The sequence below is a fragment of the Python bivittatus genome, unplaced genomic scaffold (genome assembly GCF_059951505.1).
Source record: "Python bivittatus isolate LINGU-HERP-01145 unplaced genomic scaffold, Pbiv_v1 ctg000010_np1212, whole genome shotgun sequence".
Taxonomy (NCBI): Eukaryota; Metazoa; Chordata; class Lepidosauria; order Squamata; family Pythonidae; genus Python; species Python bivittatus.
Window position 1 is genome coordinate 826809 of NW_028277029.1, and position 17145 is coordinate 843953.

At 42.2% G+C, this 17145-nt stretch overlaps 1 protein-coding gene across 2 annotated transcripts in view; it reads right to left on the minus strand.

Moving 5' to 3' along the window:
* The window catches only part of VWF (von Willebrand factor), a 139974-nt gene that overhangs the window by 49775 nt on the left and 73054 nt on the right, over positions 1-17145 (minus strand). For both annotated transcript variants that reach the window (XM_088145230.1, XM_088145182.1), the window contains exons 25-31: positions 16507-16663; positions 13729-13887; positions 12039-12174; positions 7573-8939; positions 7320-7439; positions 3511-3654; positions 90-233 (exon numbers count right to left, since the gene is read on the minus strand). In XM_088145230.1, coding sequence (XP_088001356.1) covers positions 90-233; positions 3511-3654; positions 7320-7439; positions 7573-8939; positions 12039-12174; positions 13729-13887; positions 16507-16663 — 2227 coding nt within the window. The remainder of the gene's footprint in view (positions 1-89; positions 234-3510; positions 3655-7319; positions 7440-7572; positions 8940-12038; positions 12175-13728; positions 13888-16506; positions 16664-17145) is intronic.

A 17145-nucleotide genomic window follows, 5' to 3' on the forward strand; every position in this document is an offset into this window, starting at 1 on the left:
CATTTACAATTTTCACTCCACGACAAGCTGGAGATACGTTGCAAAAATATCATCACACTATAAAAGTAGTGGCAAAATAACAAAATTACTATTGATTCTTGCAGAATACACAGCAGGTTCCACGGCATCTCTTGAGGTGCCTGCCACAATAATCACAGCAATTTTGGATGCGTTGGGCCTCCCTCCGTTGACTTCGGAAATGGCATGCTGAACCATGAAGTCTATTGCTTCCCCTGAAAATGAAACAAAAGAAAAATAGCTTACTCTACAAGCAGAGTAAAGAACACTTCATTTCATCAAGAAAATGCAGGCATTTCAAATTATAAAGCAACTCTTCATAGTACTATTGTTTTCCATTCCGAAACCTATTTTTCTACTACTGAAGGATCATTGAATCCTTGGGGCCAATAGCAGGAGAGGAAACGTCTCCTAATAGCATATTTTTCTGTCTCATTTGAAGGAGAACATCTTAATGGAGATGCAGTGGCATCCAGTGGGAAGAAATCAACAAAAATCATCCTCGTTTCCACACCAGGACTGCGTGCCTCAGCTATTCCGATTCAATGGCCAAAACACATTGAGCTAATTTTTCTTGTGGTTTGAAGGGAATATTGTAACAGTTGTGAGTCCAGCCTACCCTACACCCAAACAACACAAACAGAATATGTTGTTGCCATCAGGGGTGACCAGGTTGTGACTAGATGGCATTCAGAAGTTTGTTGAAAACTTGGCTATTCAAGGCCCTTGTAGGATACATCTTTGATTACATTATCTGGACATCTGTAACCTTTGCTTCTTTATTATTGTCCTTGCTAGTGAAGTTGTAAGCTTCTCAGGGTCTTGCGGAGTTGGGAGGCCTCCAAATTATAAAATTAAATAGGGGGCTAGGTCATCATGCTTCATGGCACAGGGGGATAGGAGGTGGTGGCTGCCTGACTTTGGCTATGTGAGGCAGAGAGATCTCCACAGGGCCCTGCACCACGGTTGCAACTGCTGTGGATCTCTTGAAAGAGCCACTATGGTCATTGGGCCTTACAAGGGAGAGAAGGGCTGGAGCATCTGGCCTCTGCTGGAGGAGGATCTTGGTTGCACCTCATACAAAGAGGAAATCAGCAGTGGCCACCCCACTGGAGGAGTAAAGGAGGTTGTCATTGTGACCTGAATGTATTGGAGCAGTGTGCGTTCAGGTGTGCTTTGGGGAGAAAAGAGGTGGGACTGTATGTACTTTCATTCAGGTTTTTTCCCATAGTGAGCCAGTCAGCTAATGAGTAAGGGAAAAGAGGGACACACTTTAATTTACAAATGATCAATTGATTACATGTGGAGGAAATCCAGTGAAAGCAGCAGTTATGAATTTGATTAATATCTATTCATTTACTTTTTGGAGTGTGGTCCTTGACACACCCAGCAAAGCTGATGCTATCCCAAGTTCAACTAGGTTGCACACTCTGGTATAAAGAAGCAAGGAATGACTTAATCATAACTGGATCTGGGGGTGACCCACCAGCATTTTAAGGGGAGCTAACTCTGAAGCCAGATAAATCATAAACTAAACAGCTTTTGTTCTAAAAAAAATTACGGACAGAAAATTAAAAGCATTATAACCGAAAGTAGGAAGGGAAAACTCCAATAAACTCAAGCAGAGGGAGACAGAAACAAAGATGTGACATTCTTAAGAAGTGTCCTGTTTGTATCTCTGTAAAATGAGAGATAAAATGTTAAATTGCTCTCAGATGTTTAAGTTACACGCATCAGGAGATTCCTCGGAGCAGAGGCTCCTCCCTTAAAACAGGATCCACAACCCTATCAATACCTTTCTAATGATTTGGACCAGGTCTTTCTTAAAGGTCTTCCTTCCGGAAGACTTCCTCAGATTGAACCCTACAGGACAACTTCATTAGGTCTCAGAGAAGACACAGCAGCAGATTCCTGGACGGGAGATACTCGCTGCAACTGCTATGCCAAAATAGTCACCTAATCATTCAGTGCTGCGATAACCCATTGTTAAAGAAGGGTATATTATTCAGTCCTTTAATTTACCATTATATTATCAGTTCAAGGGTTTGCTTCATGCAGATTTTCTTTCTTTCTCTGTGCATTTTCTTCATATTCTTCCCTGCACCAGTATGATTATTACTGATCACAAACGCTTAACACTGAGGCTGAGGTTGACCATTCCCACCGGTGAATCCCAGAGTGCTCATTTACCAACCCAAATTCTGTCCAATAAGTTAAAAGTGGACATGGTTCCTGTAAATAGCCACTTCGCTTGTTTCTTGTCCTACCTCCTCCCTGTTTTTCCCGCAAAAGCTTCTCCTACACAAATGCACACTGATCTCTGAGGACGTGGATTCTGTTCCTCCTCCCAAACGAAGGGTCTGCATCTCTGCAGCGCTCTCTGCCGTTCCTTTCTTACGAGCCAGTCAGTCGAAAGGGAGGTTACTGCAAAGCAGCGCATGTGTGAGTGGCACATTGGGCTACGAGAACTTTATCTGCCTGAAGAGCAGGAGCACCACAGTGCGCTCAGAGTAACCATGATTGAGGCTGTTCTATTGGGCCTCTCTGTCCTGCCTTAACGGCAGGGCTGGAGTTTCTGTGTTCCTGCACAAACAGGAGGATACCGAGACTGCACCGCAAGACTGAATCCAGCTGAACACACCCTGACACCCATCCTGGCTGAGGCAGGAGCAATAGCCGTGCCTCTTACTATCATTACCTCCCCATTTTCGCAACCTTACTACACCCAGAGGATTGTCATCTGACATTGCTTTCTGTTCTTGCTGCATCGGCTGAGGTGCTCATCCTTGACCACTACGAGAAGCATAATTTGTATTATGCTTCTGATGCCTTTCGAAGGTCATCTCTTTGGTCAGGCCTTGTGATGTTTTGGGCTGGTAGCACTGCTCGTTTTATTCATTAGGAACACGTAAGTGTTCATATTTTACAACTGTTCATTTAGATATTATTTTAAGAGATCATTCAGAAATATAACCGATAAAGAAATGGAGTTCTATCATGTCATTAATGTCCCATTGACTTAATGGGACATTTTTCTATTGCTGTTTGTGGCCTAGATAGTTCAGTGGGGCCTCTTTGACTGATGCTCCATCCCTGGCAGAAACCTGGGCATTGTGAAGGATGCTCAGAGTTAGGGGTCACCAAGTCACTCCAAGTTCTGAGCTGCTTACAATAAGATCACTCTGCTTTCAGTATTTGCTCAAAGGGCACAGGATCTCAAGCAAGGTAGGCCAATATTACAGGAATGTTTAGTGGTCACAGTTCTAGATCTTAATGGAACTTATAAATAGAGTAAAATTCCAGATTTTCCCACTGCGACTACATGAATTTTAGTTTGCACAGATTTCTAAAACTGATGTTAAGTACATGTAAGTACATTTTAAATAAATAAGAAAATACACAAATAGTCATTTGTAGTTTAATAAACGTTCTTAGAATTGATCAGAGCAAAATCTTCTTTGCCCTTTCACTGCAGACCAGAGAAGAAGATACCTAGTTTGCTGGGGCCTTGCTCTCTTTGATGGATGGCATCCACCCTTTTCAGAAGATCTGTTTTTTCCTGGAGTACGTTCCATGAAATTTCCAGAGAGTTCACTTTTCCATATTGAAGCACTGCCACTTGAGTTGAAGAATGGCCTGGAGAGGAAGCCAAAAGATTTAGAGAGGAAAATGGATTAAGAAATTAAAAAGGTTGGACTAGAACTTGCTTAGGGCTACCAGATTTCAAAGTCAAAAAAGAAGACACCTTTGCATATTGATTTGCATGATTTCCATATTCACATTGCATACCATTTTTTGTCACTTGAGCCCAACAACCTCAGACTATACTTTTGGATGAATTTAATTACTTGTTGCTTTCAATCCAGTATAACGTTCTGGAAAATCCTTTATTTCACTTGTGCAGCACAGAAGATAAACACACTGCTACCTGAATCCTGCCCCACCAAACAACCAAAACAGGAACTGCATTAGACAAAGAACAGAGTAAATAATAACATGTTGTTCAGTATCTTGTACTCCCAACATAATATGAGTGATCTAACCCAAGCATTTGGACAAGATCCTTGGTGGTTTATTATGTGATCCTAGCTTTCATAAGAGTGGAATAATACGTCAGGGAGACATATTTCAAATAATTTTGTAATATCCCGCAGTCATATTTTGAAAGAAATTTACAAAAAGAATTAAGGACTTAACTAAATCCAAAAGAAAAATGTGTCCATCATGCTACTGTCATTAGGGTTGAGCAATACTATGCAGAAAAGAGTTTAAAAAAAATAGGAAGCCAAATAAATTAAAGGCATGAAAAAAGAAAAGGAAACATAATTTACATCAACAATGTTCTTTGTATTTCTCCATAACTTTCTATCTTTTCAAAACATGCTTTCTTCTACCTCGTTTCCCCACTACTTCATACACTGCTTGTCCTCGTCTCCCATTCTCATCATCACATCAACTCCAGCCTTCCCCGTCATCCCCTTCCTCTTGACCCATTCACTCTTCCTTCATATATCAGTTTTGTCATTCATTCCTCATTCATTCTCTCTTCATGACTAACCGATCTCAACATACTTCTTCTGTCCCATTCACATTCATTCGGCACCTGTTCATTCCACACTCTACGTCTTACTGTTTTTCACACACACCTCATCGGCATCCCATTCCTATTGTATTCAGCTGACATACGCCAATTTTCACATCCATATAACAAAGGGGGCGGATGCACTCTCTTGCACAACCATTTTTATTTCACTCATTCTACAATCATTCTCACAACAGGCCAAATACTATTCACCACCTTTCTACCAGCATTTGCACTTAAGATTTCTTCACCTATTTTGCCATCTTTGATAAGTGTTTACCATGGTGCACAAATTCACCAATTTGCTCTAGTTTTTCAGCATTTACATATAACTTATAATCATGGACTCCATTCTCTCTGCCAAACACAAATATGTTGGTATTTGGTATATTAAATGCCCTTAATCCCCACTGTGTCATACAGTTTATCTAACATTCCCTGAAAATCTTGTGGATTCTTGGCCAACAACACAGCGTTATCTGCATATATAAGTATGCATACATTCACATCCCCAACCAACACTCCTCCGATAACATTACAAGCGTTCCTTATACATGTATCCGTAAATACCTTTAAACATACAAAGGGCATGACACATCTTGCTCCCTGTTGAAAGATTTGCTAAGTATTCGATTTATTTTTATGCGTGCTTTACTTGCATCATATACCACTCAGCAACCAACTTCAACCATATTTGCAAACGGCCTTCCATAACTGAAGCCTGCTATCACACATACTTTTTCTAAATCTTTCAGAAACTCTTTGTTTCTCAATGACGTGGGGAAGAGCTAAAACATGATCCTCACACCCTCTGCCCTGCATTTCCCAAATGTTGCTCAGTGTCACTTCTAGTAGCCAACCCCACACGGCCCATTAATACCCTGACAGATGGAGTCTTTATTCACACATTCAGCAAGTCACATGGCTACTCCCTAAGCAGACCACAGCTATATTTTAACATTTCTCCTGTTATACCATCATACCGGCAGCTTCGCAATTTTTCAACATTCTCAAGGCATTGATGATTTCATTCATTTTTTTTTTTGGATATCAACGTTAACACATGCCTCAGTCCCACTGTTTAGCATTTCATTAGCATTACCATGCCTGAATCTAAAATATTCCAGCATTGCCTCACTTCAGTTCCATGCCAAAACATTTCATCATTTTGACCCTTAAGTCCATCCACAATGATGAAGGGCTCATTGTTTAGTCCTTTTCCATTTTTTTTATTTCCACCAAAGTCAATCTGCGTTCTTCTGCCTCTCTGAATTTAACTGTTCCTTGTCCTCTTTGACTATAGTCTTTGCCATTATTATTATTTTTTGTCTATACACAGTACACAGTATCTTTTTCGCACTTTTTTGTAGCCACATTGCCACCTATGTGCTTTCCCCCTCATCCACAGCCTCTTTCACTTCATCATTCCACCAAGCAAAGCAAAAGGGACGCGACTAGAGAGGCAGCACAAAGCCGTCAGCAGGACTGACACCGGCGACATGCTGCTGCGTGGCGCCAAAAGCACCGTGGACAGGACAGTCTGATTCCCAGGTGTCATTTCTACTGTTGACTTTCTGTGTTTCCACCTACTACGCTTCCTCAAGCGCTTGGGCCAGTGCAATGCAAGGCTGCTCTGCTCCCAGATAGCCGGGCTTCTAGGAAGTGGCACACCTCCCAGTTTTAGGAGCGTGCCTGGAGTCCAGGATGCCTCCCACACAACTGGAATTGTCTCGCAAAATGGGGTCATCTGGTCATCCAAGTGTGATTAGAAGCAGGGCCTGGGTTTCTGAAGGCCCAGGTTATCAAGAAAATCAGCTTGGTTTTGAAGTTTTTCCCACAGACACTTTGGGGACTTCAACATCCTGAACCTATCTATCCAGACCAATCTGGATTCTTGATAGGTCTAAGCATGCTTGATTTTTATTAATGATGGAACTAAAGTGTAAAGTAGTGCATGTCTTCCTCACTCTCTTTCTGTAAAGAATACAGACTTCTTTGTGCTTGCTCAGCTGTCCTCTGACAGTATAAGTCTTTGACTTCACTTATTAGTTTACGAACAGCATGATGTGTAAGATGCGGTGGTTGTTGAGTGACCTTGCCTTTGGTTTTCTGACTGTTTTCCCCTCACCCCACCCCAGATACACATATCAAGACACATTTTTCTTTTTTTAAAAAAAGTTGCATCTTTCTCTTTGTTAATCAACAAAAAGCTTTCTGTTGTAGCAGCTTGAAGATTAACAAATTAATACATGCATAAATTTGTTCACTTTCCAAAAGCTTTTAACGTTAGTAAATAAATTATTCTTCAAAGTGCCTGAAGATATTTCTGGTTTTTGTTGCATCAGAATAAGACAGCTACCTGGCTGAGATTTGTTGCTAATCCAATTGACCCAAAGAGTCAGTGCAAGAATATCTGTTCGCTGCTTAGCCACTTCATCAGAGTACCAAATAAGGAAGATGTAGCTTTTAGTTCCAAGGAACTGTCATGCCCTGGCACAGAAATAATCTTTGTACCAGGAAGACCATATGAGCCAGAAGTTCCTCAGAAGAGCCAGGCCCTGGCACCTGAGATGAGGTAGATTCCTATGCTAAAGTTAACAAAGCTTCACAAATATAGATCAAGATTCTTTTTAGGAAGAGTTTATAGGCTTACCTTAATGCCGCCTTCTTGTAGATAACATCTAGAACGTCCAGAAGTCTAAAATGAGGTAATACTCACCAACATCAGCGTGCTCAATAAATGCTTTCACAAAACGTTTCATTTCCTCAAACTGTGACTCTTCAACGTTTGAAGTTCCATCCAGAAGAAATACCACATCCATTGGCTTGCTGCAAATTCCTGAGGAGGATTTTAAAGCTTTTCATTGTCAAGATTTCTACATTAAGTAACTGGCAAATAGTGTAACTTTATAAAAGCAACAGGAAGTGCTTCTATTCTCAAGTTTAAAAATAACAAATAAGCCAGAGGTTACCTTCCTTCGAGCAGCATGTCTTGAGTACCAAGTCAGGCCCTTCTTGGATGAGTTTGTTAAAGCCGTCTATGATAATAGGAGCCTGTGGCTGGCTTAATTCTTGGAGTTCCTGGATGTCTGCATTGGGCCTTATGCCAATAGGAATAATTTGGACATCGCTGGATGGGCGAGTGATGGTATCTGTGGCAGGATTTGCAGTTACCATGTAAACCAAGTGCGGCACTTGCTCTGTTCTTCTGCTGGTGGTAAACGATTGTTCAGAGATATAATTGAGAGCCTGTCCAGTGTTGGTTGCGTTTCCTCCCTGGAATTTCATCTCCTGCACCTTCTTAATCAGGAGCTCCTTTGACTGATGTTCCTTGAAGGAATACTCCACGGTGATGGTAAAGGAATACTGCACGATGCTAATGCGAATGGTTTCCTCTCCTATTTCCAACTCCCGGATTGTACGGATAAGAAATTCTTTGATCCTATCAAAATTGTCCTCGCCAACTTCGTGGGACCCTTCAATTAAAAAGACAATGTCACGTATCTTGTGAACAGAAACAGAAATCTCCGTTGAGCCTACTTCACGACCGCTTGCTGGTACCGTCACTGCACCAATGCTGGGAAGAGTTGGAACTGGGCTTCGGGTGGAAAATATAGCACTCACTTCAGGCACAAGACCACAGAAGTAATCGATTATTTCATCCTTGCGCTGCCTTAACTCAAGGACACTGTCCAGTATGTAAGCTCTGTTTTCTGGTGACTGCCTCTCAATTAATTCAATTTGTTCTGTGCTGACGTGGGGCCCAAGCCCAACCGGTATCACAATAATTTTCTTCTTTTTCAAAAGTGGAAAGATTGCCTGAACTTTCTTGGTGTCCTTGCTTGCTGTAAACAACACAGCAATTCTGGCGGCGTTTGTGCGCGGTGCCTTGCCAAACACATGGAACACAACATATTTGAGTACCTCAGTGGCAGAGGCTACATCTCCACCAGTGTATTTTATATTTTGCACAATCTTCCTCATTTTAGATGGCCTTTTAATATCCTTCAGGCCAAGGTAAATGTGTGAACCAGTGCGGTATTCCAGGATTGCCAAGCGAATTCGTTTTTGGGAGATGTGGAGTTTTTCCATCATGCTAATTATGAAACTTTTCAGCTCTTCGAAATCACTCTCTGAAAGCTTATTGGAACCATCCATAAGGATGGCAAGGTCCATCATTTTGCTACAAGAATATTCACGTGTGACGACTTCTTCTTCTTCTCCTCCTTCTTCTCCTTCTTCTCCTTCCTCTTCTTCCTCTGGACCAACAGTGGGCAAGATTTTGCCAACCTCTTCTGGATCACATGGGTGACATGTCAAGTTCCGTACTTCACAATGGCTAACAAAGTAGGAGAAACAAACAGTTAAAACTCCATTTTAAACTTTCAAAAGAGGAACAAGGAAGAGCGTAATCTGTGTTTGCTCTTTCCAGTTTTTAATAACTATTTGTTCCTAAGTTTAGTTTATTGATTTTGCTGTCCAAAAGCTCACAATAATTTACACATTTTTTCTTTGACAGAAAATAAATCTGGCATAAGGAAAGCTCAGGAAAATCATTGTCTCAAGCACAATTACAATATAAATTAATATGTGTTCTATCAATAAAAAAAAAAAGAGTAACACTGAAAATGGCCTTCATTCTCTCCTTTCCCCATCACACCTTTAAGCTTTTCTTACATACTTACTGAACTAACCTGACACAATAAAGTCAACAGTCAGTACAGAAGTACAGATTATGGCAACATTTAGACCAACTCCTTGTGTGATATATCTTGAAAATGACCGAGATTGTTCCTTTCAGCTGTTACATGCTATGAAAAAAATGTGTAGGGAAAACACCATCTCGTTGGTGGATCTACTGCACATTTCATATGCAGACTCCGATAAAGCGTCCATGTAGAACTGTTGCATGTTACGCTGGTTGTTTCACCCAGTCCTTCTTCTTGGGGCTCTGCTTCGAGGCTTCATAATGGATTCAGCCCCAGAACAGCAGCATGGACAAAGGCCACGAATTAAATGGGGCTGAAACATCAAAGAACACCAGGTTGCTGGTATTCCAGCTGTCCTTTAAGTCCTCTGAAGATAACCTTGTTAGCTCTATGGTTTTAAATGGAAACAATGCCTCCATCAAGTACTTTAAGTTCTGTTAAAGAAGGTTACTTATGTAACCTTATATTATGTAAATAATAAATATTTCATTTTCAACCAATAAAAATAAAGGGCTCTAGCCTGCCCAGGAACCATGTAAACATCTACTTTTGTCAACTGTTTGTCCAATGTTGGGGGGAAAAAACTACCCAGACAGTACTCAAGTTTCTATACTGTCCTATTCGTCAACAAAAAGATGTCCTGGTTGGTGATCTTAAGAAAGACCCTGTATGGTAATACTTTAAATATAGTCCAAAAAGGAAGAGCAGAGTCTGTCAAATTCAGCAAGAGATACAAGGCCTGGTTGTAGAAATGAAGCAGTGATGTAATTAATGAGCTATTTAATGTAGGAGAGTGAGTTAATAAATTTACCCCACTGTAAAGTGGATTAAACTGGCTCTATCTCTTCCTCATTCAGATCATGACTAAAATCAGTTATTTCACTTCCTCCGAATTGCTGGCTTGCAATCACCTCTTCTACCCTTTTATTGTGTTGGCATTTTACAGCCACTGCTAAATTTCCTTGGCTAAGTGGCAGAGCTGAGGAGCCCCTGCTCATCTGTTCAAGCGAGGCAGAGCAACTGTCCGGGCACAGGACGCAGGATTCTTGCAAGGAGCGGCGGGTTGGACTCCTTTAGCTAAGGGGCCTCTTCCAACTCTGGATTCTGGGTGTTCCTTGAGCCTTTGAGACCATTCAGTCTTCACTTTCTTGCAGAAGTATAGTTAAAGAAAGTCTGCATTGGATTTCTAGAAATTAAACAGAGGCCAACTCTCTCTACACTTTAATCCTCCTGGGCACTAAAGTCCAACAATATTTGCTTATGTTCTGGCAGAACATTTCACATTGGTTAAAATCTGTATCAAGATGGAGAAGCCTGCACTGGGTCTTGACTGTGGGGCTAAGGACCTTCCTCTAGAGATCCCTGGCTGACCTGGGCAAGGGGACATAAGGAGAGAGCTATAAGATCATCCACGCTGTTGTAAGAACCCTCTTCTCAGCAAAAGCGGGTGAGATCTGGTCAGCTCCCAGCCCTAACCACAACGCAAAATTCCAGATCATTTATGAAACCACCTGAAAAATAACAGCACATGATCTGAAGGGGACACTCAGCCTAAGAATGGCGGGTATTAATGTGTTGAGTTACAAGACTATTATAATTTATTTTTCCAGCCCTGGTGTAGTATTTACCTGACGACAATCTTTTAACTTCCAATTTTCTTTGGATATCTGCTACAGAAATGTTTATACAGATGTATACCATTTAAATTAGGTGAAAACTTGAAGACATTGCTGAGTCCATGGAGAAACAGACCTTCATAGATGTTCATGTCATTCCAAATTTACATAGAAGCCTACTGGCATGTACCAGAAAACACCAGCAAGCATTTGGAAAGGTATAAACTGTAACTCCACTAAGTACAGACACGTGTTTTTGTGGAAGCTAAAAGTGGAAAACCTCTATGTTAAAAGATCAAACATCTTTTGAAAATGTTTCTTTTCACTTCAATACTTCTAATACTTTTTAGAATGATAAAATTCTGATAATCAATACAGTTTGTCAAGGCTTTGGGGTAGTTCAGCGTGCTTCCACATCAGGGTTCAGTATCTGAAGTGAGCAAATGGCTGGATGTTTTTCACTCAGCACAGCAAAGTTGGTCAATCTGAATGTAATCTTAAGATTTAATTCAATAATTTGAATTCTTGACTGAGACAGTGACTTCAATGGATAACAATTACGGGAGAAAAATTGCATGGATATGTAATGCTCAGGAGAGGGGGAGGGGGCTCAAATAAACATCCCGCCTCCAGCCTCCCAGGCCTGAAGACTGTCTTCTCCCTGGTGAAGAATTGCTGAAGTTATTGAACTGACATCAGACTACTTCTAAATTAGTAACTGTGGCTTGACTTAGCTATTTTTAAAAAATCCTGTTTCATAGAAAAATGGAGAGAGAGAGAGAGTATTCACTTTAACACAAACTCAGTTTTTTAAAAAGGGGGTAGTTTTCTACACTCAGAAAAATGTTAATTGTTCTGATCTCTGGGCCAGGCAGCCGCAGAGCATCCGCTTGAGAGTAACTTTGGTTTTGTGAAGGATGATTAATGGTCCTCCAAGATCCCTTAAGACTGACACAACCGATTTTCTGAGAAAACCTTGCCAGAGTCCTAACCCACCGACTTCTGCTAAAATCCAGAGCTATGGAGGACACGTATGAGATGGCATATGCATTTCTTCCTTGCCCTAATTCACCCGGCCCCCTCCCCTGAATTCCACAAAGTCCTCTCTTTTACCAGGATTGGCAGAGCTGAGCATTCTCCGAGTTCAAAATTATCTTCTTCCCATGAGAAATCCTGCGACCTTCTACTTCGCACACTGGACACTCCTCGAGTTTGATACAAGACTCAGAAAGCTCATCAAGAATTTTTCCTGTTTCACAGAATTGTTGGAGAATGAGTTTAATTTTTTAAAAAGTACAACAAGATACCCTGACATTTTAAACATTTAGCCTCTCCCTTGGAAACTTAGTAAGAACTCCAGAGCACCACATCTCCCGGGTATAAGCAGTCCTAGTGGTGCCACCCGTGTTTCAATTCTTCTACTCTTCTGCTGATTCTGCAAAAAAACATTCAAGCAGTTCCATAGCAACTTTACTGATTTATCCTTTCCCACATCTAACATGAAACCGGGGAAGAAGGTCATCGGGAAACAAGGAGAAAAGAAAGCAAAGTCTAGAATTGAGCTAGAGATCAGCAACTGAATCCAGTCGCCAAATGACAGCCACTCTTTCCCCTTCTCTTTACTAACATCTGGGTTGCAGTATCATCTCAGAAAGAGGAAACAGGATACAATTGTTTTCCAACAAAGCACATACTAAAACAAGCAGGCAAAAAGAGTCCCATGAGCCAAAGAGCTGAATTCACCCTTGCCCGATCAAAAATGTTGAAAGATGATACAAACTGTGGTCAAATTGGTACCTTTACGAGCTAGAGAAAGACCTCTTCCCCTTTAAGTGCAAAAATAATGTGCTCCGAGCTATCCAATCCTGAGTCTCTTTGGAAGACAGATGTTTTGCTCTGGGGTGCTACTCTCTTCACAACACAATTCTCCACTCAAAACAAGACATCATAAAGATGGGCATCACAGCAGTTTTGAACTTAATGCCATTAACCCATTTTGCAGTATTTTGGTCTTTCAAAATAAGGAGGCAGAAACATGTTGCTCTTCCCTTTGGAAGTTGGAGCCCCCTAACAGCTGGTATCTGGGCCGTTCTCTCTCTCTACACACACACACACACACACACACACACACACACACACAGAGGCTATAATTTGTGAAGGTGTTGGGGACACAGTTTAATTTCTTTAAAAAGAGATAGGTGGATGAAGAAGCCTTTTAAACCCATCTCTCTCATTTCTGGGTGCCAGTCTGTTTTCTGAGTTATATACAGAGAAAAGAATTGCATTTATTTTATTTCCTCAATAGGAAGAGAAAGCCTCCCTGATTTGAGTGTATTTCTGCCAGAATACCAAGTCCAGCCATAATCTGAACAGACCAATTACCACTATTCCATTCTTTATTCCTTGCTTCCAATATCCCAAATCCTTTGCATGTATTATCAGAGTAACATTTACAAGAGTCTCATGAAGGAAGACTAAGTAGGAGTATTATCTCTGGGGCTGCCCTGCTAAGTGAAACCAACTCAGCTAATACCACTGGAGAGATGAGATCTGAATGAGGAACTTCATGGGGCACAGTTCATTCTTCTGACCACACAACCATATTTCCCAAATCTGAATGCCACATCTCCAACCAGTCACAACCAGATGTTGTCACTGATCAAAGCATTAGAAAACTGAAGGACAACAGGAGAAGTCCATAACTTGCCTCTTCCCACTTCAATAATCAAATTATTTAAGCAACAGTGAGAGTCCAAGTAAGATCCTCCTGACCAGCCATCAGGCATGGAGCACAGATTCTTACCTGCAGGGCAGTGTGGATGGCATCCTTCGACACACTTCACGGGACACGGTATTGGATCCATGTGCTGGCATGTCCTTGGACAGGCAGGACCACAGCTGTTGTATCGCCATTCACACTGATATTCCTCCTCCACTTTGTTCATACTTTCACAACTTTGCGCTACAAAATACCAAATAAAAAAAACAATGGAATCCCCGTGCTGTGTAATCACACCAATAAAAAAAACATGAGAGAATCTGTGCATGTGTCCCCATAGGTGGCAGCTTGAGATCAGCCCTTTACTCTTGTGTACTTCCTATATATTAACTTTCTGCGCTTCTTTAACAATGACTGACTGGGTTATTGTATAGCATATTCCAGAAGAAGGGATGAGAGAGTGTGACTTGCTTCCATGGCAGAATACGGTTCAAACTGGGGGTATCACCACGTTGGTCTTTGTTTCCCCAATTCTGCATTGCTTCTTTGCAGGCAACGGGCGACAAAGGCAGCAGCAGTCACTGTTCCTCTGAGATGTGCTACAGCTACTAATTAATGCACAAGCTGTTTCCCCACTAGAGTCCTCTAGCAGAACACAGTGACGGTTGAGAAAAAAGAAAAAATTGTCCTCATTGCTGTTCGTTAATTTATAGTGGTCTATTGGTGACTGGATCATTCTAGAAGACACTGCAAGTCACTAGTGGGGTTCCTACTATAGTGGTGTCCTTGCAGAAGTTGGTGGGCCTTCAAAGGCCACTTGTCATCTATCATTTGTTTCCACTGGGTCTTCCAAGCGACCCAGTGTAGCACCATAGTGAGAAAAGTAGGGGGGAGATCATGAGATTTAGTTTCCCTTCCCTGGTGGGATTCAATCAGCCTGGTTTTAGTTGTTATGAATGTTCATGGCAACACAGATATGCAAGTACGCCATAAAAGCTGGGAACGTAGAGGGCTCACTGACCCACTCGGAGAGCCACATCTGGAGCTCTGGAAGTGACCCAATCCACCGCAGGGACTGTCCAGTCTGCCTTGGTCCCCAAGCCAGACACCTGACTCGGTAGAAACAGAGCTCAACTCTTGCCCGGCCTGGGAAAACAGCTGTAATGTGATTTTCAGCAGAAGAGAGTGGAGTCTGTGGGGCAGCTCTATTTTTATGAGGTAGCGAAGAGTGCCAAATTTTACAGAAATTGAGGACTTTGGAGATACGCTGCTATAAAGACTGTTATTTGGGAGACTGAATGTAAATGAAATTTGCAGTAATAATAGCCCTTTGGGGGGAATATCCTTGCCAGATATTCTAACCCTTCCTGAATATGGTGCAGTTAGTTGTCAGAGGTCGCAGGAGGCACACAAAGGATACACTTTCTGGTCTTTTCTATAAAACAAAGTTGTCGCAAAGCGCAGTAAGTTAATGCAGGTCGGAACACACCCAGGATCAGAGATTAACAATGAGAGGAAACCACGTCACCAACAGTCCTCCTGTCCCCTGGGCAGCCAACCATGATAATGTGATCAGAGCAACCAAAGCTGGCCTGAGGACTGCTGCGTCGTGGCCCTCCTTCTCCGCCCCACTGAGGCATCTCGTATAAACAAGGTTTATGTAAATGCAGCCAGAAAAATAACCTCACAGCCAGTGCCTGCTTTGGAGTGCAAGAGCTGAAAGCCACCATCAGGTTCATGGAGGCTCAGAATCAACATCTGCACCATCTCAGCTAAGTAGATGGAAATTCTGACGTGATCCTCTTTTGTGTCAGAATTTGCATTTCAGCTGACTTCAAATCTACCCACAGGGCTATGGTCATGACAGGGAAAAAGGGAGAAAACCACACTGCAGTTTTAAAAACAGTTCTACTGGTAAGAAGTCTATAGCAGTACATTAGAACGTGTATAACGTGATATTTCAGGAAACAATAATCACCCAAAAGCCGTCATAGAAATAGTTTGGAGGAAAATGGAATCAAAAGAACACAACGAGAGCTCGATGCGTAACGCGTCAAGTACCAACCAAAACACTAGCATGGACTGGGCCAGAAGGTCCACCCATCCTGTTAGGTTTCTGTTTCCAAGCTTAAATGCCGTGCATGCAATGGAGGAGAATGGCCACGACCCACAAACCCACGACGCAGCGTCCGCCGTCAGCCCTGTTTAACGACTGCAGTCGTTACTGCTTTTCATTACAGGTATACAGTGCAAGGCTTCCTGTTCCTCCAAAACGACTCTTTGGCTCAGCTCACAGCTTTACATATTTCTTAGCTAGGATGGAAGAAGGCTATGGTTTGAACATGGCGAACGTGGTATTTCTCAAACGATGTTGCGGGGCAGTTTCCAGGACTCATTCAAGACATATTGAAGTCACGGAAAAGTGGCTAAATAAATACGGATATAAATTTAATCGTCGTAGGAAGTTAGTAAAATCTACCTCGAGCTAAGTTCAGTTGCTGGTGACCACATGGATACATCCATGTTGTTTTCTTAGAAGTAATTTTCTACTTCAGATGTTTTTTTACCTTCTCGGCCCTTCCACAGATCAGACTAACTGGCATTAATACCAATATTGATAGGCCACCAACAAGCAGAGCTCCTTTAAAACATGCAGAAGAACGTCACAAACAGCAAAGTCACAGTTTTTGGAAGGACGGGTATATACTATTTTGCTCGCAAACAGGACAGGCGCTTCAGAGTTACTATGGGCACGCTCACTAGGAGGGTGCTGCGCTAAATCCGAAGCATTTTCCTCTCTTCTGATCTAAATACTGCGCCCCTCGGAAGGGGGTTCGTTCTTATTCTCCCCACAGCACTTACGGCATAGAGTAGGAGACCTCCAGTGGATCACTGCCCCGTTCTGGGCACAGGCGTGAGCGTAAGCAGCGAGAGCATCACAAAAACAGGCACAGTCCCCGATGGACTCACAAGCACAGGTGTCATATGTGCAGATATCCACATAAGGCTCAGGATCTACCTATGAAGAAAGCTGTGCAAGTCAAACTCTTACGCCCTTGAGGAGGGTTCCGTTGCTTTAAAAAACAAGGCGACTCATATAAAATGGAGACTTTTCTCCAAATCAAACCCTAAACCTTGGGAGGCCCCAGAAGCCACCCCTGCCAACGGTGAACCCTCCAGTGCAAGGACCCTGCCTCAGGGGCAGGAGAAGCACCGATCTCTGGATTCTTCAGCCGCTTTATCTCAGATAGCCTAGTTAGAAAGAAATGCTTTCTGAGGCCCCGGAGCATCTGCTACCAGAAAGCCAAGCCGTGAGCAGTTGGCAGCATTAAGAGCCAAACAGGATGCAGGATCCCATCTCTTTTTAAGCCCAAAGCAGTCCTTCAGGAAGTGAACCTGAGTGGAGGAAGAAGGCATGGGGAGCTTAATATACTTTATTAGTCTTTTCTCGGCATCAGCTCCCCAAGCTCCTTTTTCACCCGTAGGTATAGAGATGCAGGT